This window comes from Haliotis rubra, unplaced genomic scaffold (assembly GCF_003918875.1).
Source record: "Haliotis rubra isolate DU_JTF1 unplaced genomic scaffold, ASM391887v1 Scf93, whole genome shotgun sequence".
Classification (NCBI taxonomy): Eukaryota; Metazoa; Mollusca; class Gastropoda; order Lepetellida; family Haliotidae; genus Haliotis; species Haliotis rubra.
Genome location: NW_025767668.1, coordinates 2,162,617 through 2,175,032, shown reverse-complemented (window position 1 = coordinate 2,175,032; position 12,416 = coordinate 2,162,617). Strand labels below are relative to the sequence as shown.

The following is a 12,416-nucleotide window of genomic DNA, read 5'->3' as shown; positions in this document are numbered from 1 at the left end:
CACACACACTTTTAACCGCCAGAGGGAGCTGTTTCAACACGACAACGCTCGACCCCACACAACTCGTGTAATAGGTGCCCTTCTCGCCAATGCACACGTCAATGTCCTTCCCTGGCCTTCCAAGTCGCCTGACCTGAACCCGAGCATCTATGGGACGAACTTGATCGACACGTCCGTAAACGTCACCATCGTCCTCAGCCACTTGCAGAACTTGCAGGAGGAATAGCGAAGAATACCCCAAGCACAAATCCGACGGCTGTGCAATCCCTTCCAAGGCGGTGTCGAGCAGTGACGGCTGCAAGGCATGGTGTCACCAGGTACTGACCTGAACGCCCCCTTGTGTCCACACATGTGCAATGAGAAAGGGAATTAATGCTGACAATGACAAACAATATATGTTCATCCGTGTGTCGAATTTCCTTCATCTATGTTGGTAGCGCGAAGCGGGGGATATAGCATTAAGCTCCGTCCGTCCGTCTGCCGTACGTACGCCCGTACGTACCTACGAATTGGAATATCTTGAGAACGGTTGACTAGATTCTTTTCATATTTGGTACCTAGGTTCACCACAGTATGCAAAAGGTCCCAGTCAGGTTTGTGACCTTGATCTGTATTTCAAGGTCACAAGGGGACTTTAACGTTTTACACTTGTGGGCGAGATATCTCAAGAACGGTTCACTGGATTTTCTTCATAGACTTTCAAGACTTCTCTCGAATGTTTTTTGATGAGCAATTCTCTGTTACTATTTTTGCATATTTCATACACCATGACATTCATGTAAAGGTCAAAGTGAGTCTTCAAAAATTGTGTGTGTTTGAACAACTACAGATATCAGGAGAAGATGACTGGACATGTTTTTGTTGACATTTAACTTCATCTTAAACTACGACCTTCACTTTCATTACTTTCTAAGTTTTATTGGATGATTTGCGGCGGGAGTTATGTCACCTTAGTGACAATGTTTGTGTACACTTAAATACGTGTAATACATTTCCTTATATTTGGCCTATGCGTTTCTTTTATGAAGAGTTTATTTCATTTCACGCAAGATGTCGGCGCCAGATTTCTGTAGACAGCTGGTGAGATACGAGCGGGTCGCATACCACCAGCCACAGCATGGAACTAAAGGATCAGTAACTCAGTAAGGCCAACATTTGTTTTTATTTCTGTGTTTTACACCGCACGACCGACTGCAAATTGACCGTCGACCCAAACATAAAAAGTGTTCATTCGATTGCTCCCTTCCTGTGTCAGTGCTGGGATGAAGTTGGTCGGTAAAGGACAAATGAAAATTCACAAGAATTCTTAACGTAAGGTATTAACATTCTTCTTTCTGTGCATTTAATTTAATAATACACTATCGTATATTAAAGAGTACAGAAATCTTTTAATGACCGAAGCGACTAACATTGTGACAGTAACATCTATTATGATGTTTTTATTTTCTCTGCTGCTTTTTGTGTTCACTGATGCTTTTTGTAAGTTCTCTGCTGCTTTTTTGTGTTCTCTGCTGCTTTGTTATTTGTTACAGCTTCTTATACCGTTATCAAGCATATCATAAACCTTCACAAAGTATAATTATTAATTCAGGCTTGATCTCGTCACTATATGGCTGGAATAATGCCGATGTGACGTAAAGCCCAACTCAACTCAACACACAAGTATAATTCTACACACAATATTCACTTACCTTTAGGTATGTCTGTACCTTTCACTGAGGTTGTTTAATCTGGTGTGAAATGAAAGACAACCCCTGTGTTTGTTGAAATATTGATCAGTGGCTACACGTGGTGTAGGAACACCAGAAGTCGACCCTAGAAACAGATGGTATTTATTGACTGAGTCTAAAAACTTTCTAAATATTGTTCAAGGTTTTTAATAAGTTCAATTCAGTCGTGCAAAGATTAAAGTACAATCTGAAAATAGAATTCCCATCAAAAGTTTAGACTCACTGACAAAACTCACTATACCTTATGTATATATATATGGTTACATCGAAGATTGATTTCTCGCAATTGCAAATATAATGCATGTGAACAGCTGCGCTTTGGTTTAAATTTTTGTTAAGAATTTTATCATTTCGTGAACTCATGACAATAATCTTTTCAACTGTACGAATTTATTTTACAATACAACAGTTCAGCAACCCATGCTTGCCACAAAAGGCGACTATGCTTGACGTAAGAGGCGACTAACGGGATCAGGGGGTCAAGCTCGCTGACTTGGTTGACACATGTCATCGGTTCCCAGATCGATGCTCATGCTGTTGATCCCTTGATTGTCTGGTCCAGACTCGATTATTTACAGACCGCCGCCATATACCTGGAATATTGCTGAGTGTGGCGTAAAACTAAACTCAATCACTCACTCATGTGTAAACAGTACCTTTAAACAATATGGAATATTTTGCCAAATTTAGTTTGGAACAGTTGCCTGAAGTAAGTGGCTATATTTACACTAGTGAGTCTAAACTTTTGAAGGGAAATATATGTGCGGGTCACTAGACTCTTAAAGAAATACCTTGAAACTGAACATGATTAAAATGGGTCATAATATTAACTGTGGCGACTTCTGAATTCATTTGGATACAGATACGGACAGATAGGGGGTGAAAATAGGGCTGTGTTTATGTGAACAATCTGACATCGTTCGTCTCCGAAATCATTATCTGTCAATGTGAAGAATGAGCCTGTTTTCCTAGATGAGACGGTGGTAAATGCCTCTCCCACAACCAGTAGTCCGTGGGTACCCGGTGGGGACTGTTACCAATGGGAAAAGGTGAACGACTTATCCTTCTCGATCCTGGTTGTGTTTTCACCCAGTTGCATGGTTGGTTGTTGTTTAACGTCACACTCAGCAATATTCCAGCTATATGGCGGCGGTCTGTAAATAATCGAGTCTGGACCAGACAATCCAGTGATCAACATGACGAGTATCAATCTGTGTAATTGGGATACGATGACATATGTCAACCAAGTCAGCGAGCCTGACCACCCGATACTGTTAGTCGGCATACATGGGTTACTGAAGACCGATTCTAACCCGGATCTTCACGATCCATGTTTTCACCAGGTTGTGACCTCATCTTTCGCACAAAGGCCAAATACAACATTTTTACCACACAGATATGAACAGCAAGGTATTTCTAGAGTGGGTGAAAAACTGACAGGTCCCTGACTATCTTGGACAGTGCACCATATTACAGTGAGCAGGATCCAGAGAGACAGGTCAAGGTCTTACAGCTGTCATAAATTCCCTTTGTAGCACGTTATATCACTCTGTTATAAGGTAAAACGCACCACTGTAAACAGAGACCATATAATAAATATATTATATGGTCGCTGCTGTAACATAAGAAAAGTATTTAAAAAGTATTATTGAGAACTGCGGTTATGTCGTGATGGGGTCGTAATGGAATCGATGCTCCTTTTAAAAACATAAAAATAGATAAAACATTTTAATCGTGAGTAACAGAATGCATTTGACTCGTAAGGTATTAGTTAACGGAGAATCACCGGTAGGTAGTGTTCAGTAATATCGATCACAAGGCAAAACCTGAGGTCATGAAATAATGTAACTTGGAATGAAACAAGAACGTTGTATGGGGACACGTGACAGGGGTGGGTCTATCTCGAACACTTTGAAATGATACTGTCTACTCTAACAAATTGATGCCGGTTCAAAATCAGCAGAACGATCGTTGCAGTTTTCCATTTGTTGACGAGCCTGTCCTGTCCTGTTCGAGTCTTTTTGTATGAAGAGAGTTATGGATTATATTATCTGAGTTGTTGCGTTATTCATTGAATGAATGCGGCCAGTCCCTGAATGATGTGTTGATAGTTAGGAGACACTGTCCTCCGACCAACCATTCTTTGCCTAAGCGGCTATGTCACTGACTCCTACACCATTCCAGGGCCCCGTTTGACAAAGCTCTCGTAAGCCTAAGATCTAGTTACTTTTCTCGTAGCATTCGAACCTCCAATGTTACAGTAATGGAGGTACGAATGCTACGAGAAAAGTTACGAGATCTTAGGCTTACGAGAGCTTTGTCAAACGGGGCCCTGTAGTCCAGTGCCCACACCACGGACATCGATCTAGGCGATTGACCAATTCTAACCCGGATCTTCAAGGGTCGCCCTGTACGTAAGCGTAAACGTCATAATTGAGATGAGTTGAGTTTTACACCGCATCGGCGTTATTTCAGCCATATAGCGACGACACCAAGTCTGCATTCACTCACATTTGGACTACAAAGTTTACTACTAAGTGTGCGAAGTGTGATTTCACTGATACTGTTAATCATTTCTATTTTTTATTGTTCATCAGTCATATCTTTTTGGTTAAAGTTTATCGATTGGCAACATATGTTTTGTTACATTGAGTGAGTTAATATTTAGCGTCACATCGGCAATATTTCAGCCATATCGTGACGAGAACACGTTAATTTATATCAATATTAAATCAATAAATTTAGGACAGAAAAACCTGTCATCGAAGGGCAGTAAAAACACCAGAGCATCAAATTTAAATAAATTTAAAACTAGTAGCTATCATATTTTTTTTTACAGAGAGAATGTATTGCCTGGATGTCAGGAAACAGATTCTTATGTAAGGCTGACATTATGAGTCTTAATTATGTGTTCACTGTAGCAAAATTCTATGTTAACAAGTGTAATCTGACAAATACTGTTCCAACACTGGTTGACACATGTCATCGTATCCCAGTTGCCATGATGGTCATGATGTTGATCACTGGATTGTCTGGTCTGATTATTTACAGACCGCCGCCATGTAGCTGGAATATTGATGAGGGCTACAAACGAACCAACCAAATCGTTCAACTATACACATCTGTCTTGCTTGTGCACTTTCTAATGTGCCAAACTCCTGTACCATGTCTGTATCCTTTTTCATATCGTCCAAATAAGTCTGGTCATTGGTGTCCTTGTGTGGTTTTCAATGACATATATTAGGAACCCGATTAAAGGTTGCAGGAGTTGATATGAAGAAGAGAATTAGGGACACTTGTTAATGTTTTGCATAATCTGGTTTTGGAAGAACCCATATGTTGGGATGAAGTGATCCCAGATCATCACCAGGAATGGAGGATTTGCACGGCTAGAACACACGGTGCCCTCACCAGCCACAACGTCCATGAGGATGAATTAGGAATTGATAATAACTTGTTTCACGTACTGGTGCAGGTATGTGTCAGTGTACACCCACTACAGATCTACGGTTTTCAGGCGATTCGCCGAAGAAAACATTCAGATGTGCAGATGGATGTGTTTAAAACGGTTGCAGACTGGGCCGGTTACAGTACCGGGCACACGCTCAGTGACAGTTTGATCTCATTGTAGTGCCACATTTCAACAAACATTCTCTAAGGTCTCGCACCGTGCACATTAAAATTTTCAGCAGGCCAAAGCAAATCGCCCATGACCATCTTGAAGTCTGGACCTGATACAGTCCTGGGCCCCGTTCCTCACAACGATCGTATCGCTAAGATGATTGTAACTCCCATACTTTAACATAGACGTACGACTGTCGTAGCGCTACGATCGCTTTGAGGAACGGGGCCCGGATCGGATCCACATTGAGAACCTGTGTGACATTCTTGCCCCTACAATCCGTCAGTGTGACATTCTTGCCCCTACAATCCGCCAGTGTGACATTCTTGCCCCTACAATCCGTCAGTGTGACACTCTTGCCTCTACAATCCGTCAGTGTGACATTCTTGCCCCTACAATCCGTCAGCAAGATGCGAACTGTAATTCAGCAGAATCTGCTGATGTTTTAAACTAGTAACGGCAAGCAGCGCAAAATAGATACTAGTAAATGAGATGATAGTGAGTGATTATGGTTTTACGCCATATTTTAGCAATATTCCAGCAATATCACGGCGGTCGACACCAGAAATGTGATTCACACATTATACCCATGTGAGGAATCGAACCCAGGTCTTTGGCGTGACGAGCGAACGATTTAACCAAAAGGCTACCCCACCGCCCCCAAAGAGACAATATGTAAAAGCAGTGACTAATGTATGTGGATGGTACACATATTAAATGATAGATCTGTAGTTAAATCACATCTCCAGTATGAGTGATGAGTTTAGTTTTACGCCCGCACAGTATTCCAGCAATATGACGGCGGCGGAACCAGAAATGGGCTTCACACATTATACCCATGTGGCGAATCGAACCAGGGTCCTCGACGAGCGAACAACTCGGCTGCCACACCGCCCGCATCTCTAGTGTGAGAATGATCTTTGTTGGTTGACGAGTAGTCTGTCTCACAGTCCCTGAACCACATTATTTTCCCCTACAGCCTAGCATTCCCTGTAGTGCTAAAGCCCTAAACGAAGCAAGTCTAGATTTCCCCAGGTTCTGAATCTCTGGTCTCCCTAGGGCTCCTTTTCAATTTAAATGGGCTTGTTTGTTACTATCAAAATTATATGTATTCAGAGACTAAGCCTTAGTCTAGTTGACGAGCTGCACTTTTCACTGCTGGAGGTGATATTTCAGCACAACCCTGGCCGTAGAAACAGCTTGGTTTCCATATTCACTGAACACATAACTGCAGTAACGATAACCAATAAATTATACACGATAGTTTCCTGTCAAGAAACCTCTACATACATTTTTTTGTAAGAAGCTCTCCTCATGTTGTTTACTTATAGACCCAGTTTTCAAAATGTGGGGTAGTTAACCTATTTTTCCAAGGAAATCAGCATTATCATCCATCCTGTCCTTGACTCAAGCTGTAGAGCCACCTGCGCCAGGTGGTAAACAGGAGTAAGTTGTGTCACAGCTCAGCAGGGAACAAGTAACTGTTTTTCTGAGTTTCATTTATGAAGAACATCAATCCACGTAACACTGATTTATTTTATTACGGAATATAAGATGATTTAATCTTACAAAATATCAATTTACAACATTACACAAAAGTATAGAAAACAAGGCAGAACATGCACACAAACTGCACACTGCTTGGCTACAGATCGATCCTTCCAAATATCTTCTACAGCTTACAATACAAGACATTACAATATGATGAGTATCTGTTAGACACATTAACAAAATAACACTCAACATACACTAATAATAGTCAAATCCTACCAAAAAATCTACTTTTTTTCCACCTTGGAAATTTTGATGAAAATACATATACCTGTAAGAAATGGAGAGATGAATACTCCAAAGATTTCATGATGGATGAATATACTTCAAGTCTTTTGATATATACGTAGGTATAAATACAAACAATCTTGTTAAATTTGTTGACCATATTGTTGAAAAAAAACATTTTGCTAGTTTGCTGTAAACATGTACCAAACAATTATTTTTCAAGTACAAAAAGATATGATTCTTAGTTTCAAAAGTTCAGATATGACCAAACTACAATACTTCTTTTCCAGTCCTAATGGAGCTCCTGCAGCAGAACTGGAACTTTATTGAGTAATATTGCCAATGTCAGAGAAGGGGCAGGGGAAGAAACCCAAGGACCTAATTGACCTACGTTCACTATTTCATTTCAGTCAGAGCTTCAAGACATGAAAATATATTCCTGTAAGAGGAAGGAAGGGCCAAACAATAAATAACAAATGTGTTTACAATACATTTCACAATATTTTCTGGAACAAGTTATATTAAAAAATATCTCCCAGAATGTCTAGGAATATCAAAAGGTCGGTCCTAACTATCAAAAGGTCGAACCTGCCAATGGTTCTGGGATGATTTTGACCAAAACATTATGTGAAGGTAGGCTCTGACTTTGGAAATCTTTTGTTTGTGTTAACATTAGTTCAACCATAATTTCAGAAGTGTGACTATTTTTTTACTTTAGCAATACCAATTTTATTTCTTATTTTACAACTGTCCGGAAAAAGCATGAAGATACACTGGAGGCAAGTGATAACTTGAGCATGTGATCAGTCAGAATAAAACATCAATATTCCACGTAAATAATAGAATTCAGTTCTTATCACACAGCTATGTTAAGCTATTTGTTAGAAGGAAACAATCAACATTCTAAGATATAAATGTTTTACATAATAAAACATGCCATTTGAATATTATTATTTAAAATACAATTAGGCCCATACAAAAAACCTGGAGAAAGAGAAATAGCATGATGTGAAGTAGGGCTGTCATTTCCACCGCTCCAACTTCCCTATCAAGATACTAATCACCGACACATCGACGCATACTTCCTGTCACTTTGCAGGCACATTAACACTGCATTATTAGTCTTGATGTACAATCATTTTGTATCAACTCCAAAATTATAAATTAATAACATTATCAAACATTTTAAGGAAAAAAGCGCTCTGCATAACAAGATGTAAAATATATGCTACAAAAAGTAAGGTCATGGGTGTTTGAATATATAAAGCCTTCAACCATGTGTAAAGCTGACAAGAAGTGCAAATACTGGCTTCCAGTGAGAAAAATTGTACATTCATATAATGTGAACTTGCAAAGTTGCATTGAAAATGAAAGACACACACTGAAAATACAACATGTCATGCTTTTGAAAATTACAGTACTTTAAATACGTTCTGCAAATGAACATAAATATTTATATCAATGTGGCAAAGCGATGTGAGTATTCACAATCATAAAGGGCATATAACCTAGCTAGATGACAAATGGTCAAACTAGAGCAAGCAATATATAGGTCACAACAAAATATTGAAACATTTACTACACGTTTCGATATACTGCCATTGCTTGAAAAGTCCCGGTTCTTTTTCATAAATTTTAATTTGCCGTACATCTCTGCCATTACCTGTGTCTGTAAACCAAATTTTGTAGACTCGTAGCATGAACATTGCCAATTTCTCAGTGAAACCGATACCAAACTAAGGCACATTCTTTTGCTTTGATCTGTGAAAACATTGGACATATTTATAGTTAACTGTGCCTTTGTGGAAAATGTTAAAAATATGTCATCAGGGTGACCTGTCTCACCACAAAATGGAAGTAACATGAACATCAAGTGAGATGTAGGACTTCATGACATGATCACCACAAACCAACAAGGAGTAACACTGAAGAATCAACAAACAGGGAATACTCTTCCACAACTTACAGTCAACAATAACATTATAGAAGACATTCTGCTGCCATTTCAAAAGCTTCAATTTTCAATCTAACAATTGGGTCATAAACATCAACTTTAACAATTAATGATTTTTCTTACACTAATAATAAAATTTGTAAAGCATGAATATCCTGTCTGCTTTGTCTATTCGCTTCATGTTTTTGTTATTGCCAAAATACCTGCAAGATATTCCTAATCCTAACTCAGTCTAACATTCAGGCTGAAACCAATGTCATTACATCACCATGGGGCACAAATGGGCAAAACTCAATCTTCACATATTTCAATTCCATTTTCTTTCAAAATATTTTCATTAAATCAAGCAATGAACATATGTCTCAAACAAAGAGATGGTCTTTAAAAAATCCACTATGTCAAGTTTCCTCCGCAATTGTAGCAATGGAGATTCACTGGGGCGATATGCATACTGGCACAATCTCCCGATCATAACAGCATGGAATAAATGTATGTCCAAACAATGCCAAACCCCCATAAGCATGATAAAAGCAGAATCCTAAATACATGTATTAGTTTCAGCATTGCAAATATAGACAGGTACCAATCCGAAAAACAAAGCCACATAACATGTCACATGATTACTTTCATGTTGGTAACCATGGTTACTGTATTATCATGATCAACATAATTACAAACAAAACTCAAGCTGATGATAGATCCATCTATACTTTATCAGGCATATTGCACATAATACTAAACAAAGATCAAGTAAGTCAGGTTATAGCACTGTAATACCTCTTGTGCTTGAAACAATGAAAATACTCAACAAAAGATGAAAAAAAACATGTCAGAGATAGAGAAAGAAAACACTTGAGCAATTTAATCAAATCTGTGTATTAACACAAAAATATATATTTTTAAGGGTACTAAAAACTCTAAATATCTGAATGTGATACATTAAAAACTGTAAATGTATTTGGAGCTCAAACCTATAGAATAAAAAAAGACATTGGTAGAATCATTAAAAAATTGTGAAAGATAAATTAGTCATCCAAAGTGGATCTGTGTAAATTTCAATAATAACAACATATTTGGTTATTATAACTATCTAACTGTAATACCACTGAGCATCCTTGTCATAAACAAGGGAAGTAATAACCTAACACTATGCCAACTAGTGTCGTCCGAGAATTACATGGAGAAAACATACAATAGCAGAATAGACACTGACGTGGCATCACATACTATCAGCAGCAAGATTACGGCCTGTCGTCAAATGGACTAGTTACCATGGTAACGTACACACTGAGATGAAGGACTAGATTCACATACCATGTTTCCAGATAGTGATGCTCAAGAATTAAGTGAGTGAATTTCTCCAGATTCCAAAATTCCATTCAACTGCATGTCTACCATGACAGTAGTAACAGTTCAGCTGTTCTGAAAGTCTCATTCCGAGAGTTCATGCTGTGCAAGAAAATAACAACCATATGAAAATTGCACCAACAATACAAAGTGCATACATTATCAATTGATAAAATGGAAAAAGAATGCATTTTGTTGTTTTTCTGAGGTCAGGATATTTGAAGGAATGGAATGAGACACCACAATATGTTCACCATCGATATAATAACACTGAAATATACACATGAACCAGATCTCTTGATTATTCAATGGATGAGAGAAATAGTCTCTGTATAGCTTGGACATTTATCTTTAACCAAAAACAAATCCAAAATCCCCACATTCAGCTAAGCAGAGCCTTTCAGTTCCATCATATTCATAGTCTTGAAGTCATTTTCCTCATGTTGTTGAAACACCACAGAAGCCTCTCAATTTTGGAAACATAAACCAAAAACATGTTAATTAAAATTACAGAAAAATAGATCAGTTATACATAGAAACAGTCCAAGCTAAGCAGAGACCACAAAAAGAATAAGGGAATCAAAGCTTAAAAGGAGAGGTGAAGTCCTTACTGGAGGTAATGGACACTATCTGCCAAAATCTTTAACAGCTGTCATGGAAAATGTACAGATGCCATTTTTCTGTAACTACAATCTCTGACGAAAGACAAATAGACATTTTCATGTGTGAACTTGTCACAGGCTGAGCACTAGTTTCTTGCTATGTTACGTCTACTAAGGCATGTTCTACTGTCATTCACTGTTGTTGAACTCATCGATATATCCTCTGTCCATCTCCAATGCTGATGTTTTGCTGTAATGTCTAATACAGACATTTAGCACTTCTCTTCAGACCGGATCTGTCTGCACAGTGCAATGGCAAACACCAAGCCAATGATCTGTAAAGATAGGAATGCCCCATTGGAATCTTCGGGATAAAATATGGAAGTAAATATAACCTACAGAACAGGTCAGATCATTTGAACTGCAGATACAACATTAATGCAACATACATTCTTTAACTACATCTGCCCAAAGTTTAAATAAAATGTTTTACACATTCACGCACAATGAATCTGTCATAGCCTGTAAGATTCACTGTAGTAATCAAAGAACATGGCTTGGCAGGATACACTATAGGCACATGTATGAGACAAGTGTTAAAAGTAGTACAGTGGAAACCTGATAAGTAAAATTTCAAGGGACTCGACAAAATTGTTTACTTATCAGGCATTTTACTTATCCAAACTTATAAAAACCTGCAAATGACAACCATATGCATGTATATGTATGCATATGTAACAATGAACAACTTATCAGGGCTGGCCTCCAGTTGTCAGTGTATTGTCAACTGCATGACGCCAGCGAGCTGTAGGAAGGATGTTTGTATAGCTGGAGACTGACAGGTGCCCCTCATGTCGGATTATGTGGTAATCACTAATTTAGTTATCTGGTCTCTTTTGTAAAGTAATTTACTTCCAGGGACCGTGAGAAGACCTTTAGTTAAGCGGTATTGTTTACTTATCCAAGTTTAGTTAACCAAACTCTAATAGTGATAATTAATGAAGAAATTTGCCGGGCGGGACCAAGGAATAGTGTTTACTTATCCGGTCTGTTTAGTTAAGCGGTCTTTACTTAGGCGGTTTCCACTGTATATGTTATTCATTTCCAGTATGTCTAAGGTATGATTTTGGTTGGATTGTTGTTTAATGCCGCACTCATCAACATTCCAGTTATATGATGTCAATCTCTAAATAATCGCGTCTGGACCAGTCAATCCAGTGATCAATAGCATAAGCATCATTCTATGCAATTGGGATGCGATGACATGTGTCAACCAAGTCAGCGAGCCTGACCACTCAATCCCGTTAGTCGCCTTTTACGACAACCATGAATTACTGAAGACCAATTTTAACCCGTATCTTCACGGGTCTCCGTGTGTCAAC

The 12,416-nt window shown here is 38.5% G+C and overlaps 1 protein-coding gene across 1 annotated transcript in view; it reads right to left on the bottom strand.

The window, feature by feature from the left end:
• Nucleotides 1–6,874: 6,874 nt before the first annotated feature.
• LOC124264572 (CD82 antigen-like) overlaps nucleotides 6,875–12,416 on the bottom strand; it is a 34,384-nt gene continuing 28,842 nt past the window's right edge. Inside the window, exon 9 of the mRNA XM_046699323.1 lies at nucleotides 6,875–11,369. Coding sequence (XP_046555279.1) covers nucleotides 11,307–11,369 — 63 coding nt within the window. The 3' untranslated portion in view covers nucleotides 6,875–11,306. The remainder of the gene's footprint in view (nucleotides 11,370–12,416) is intronic.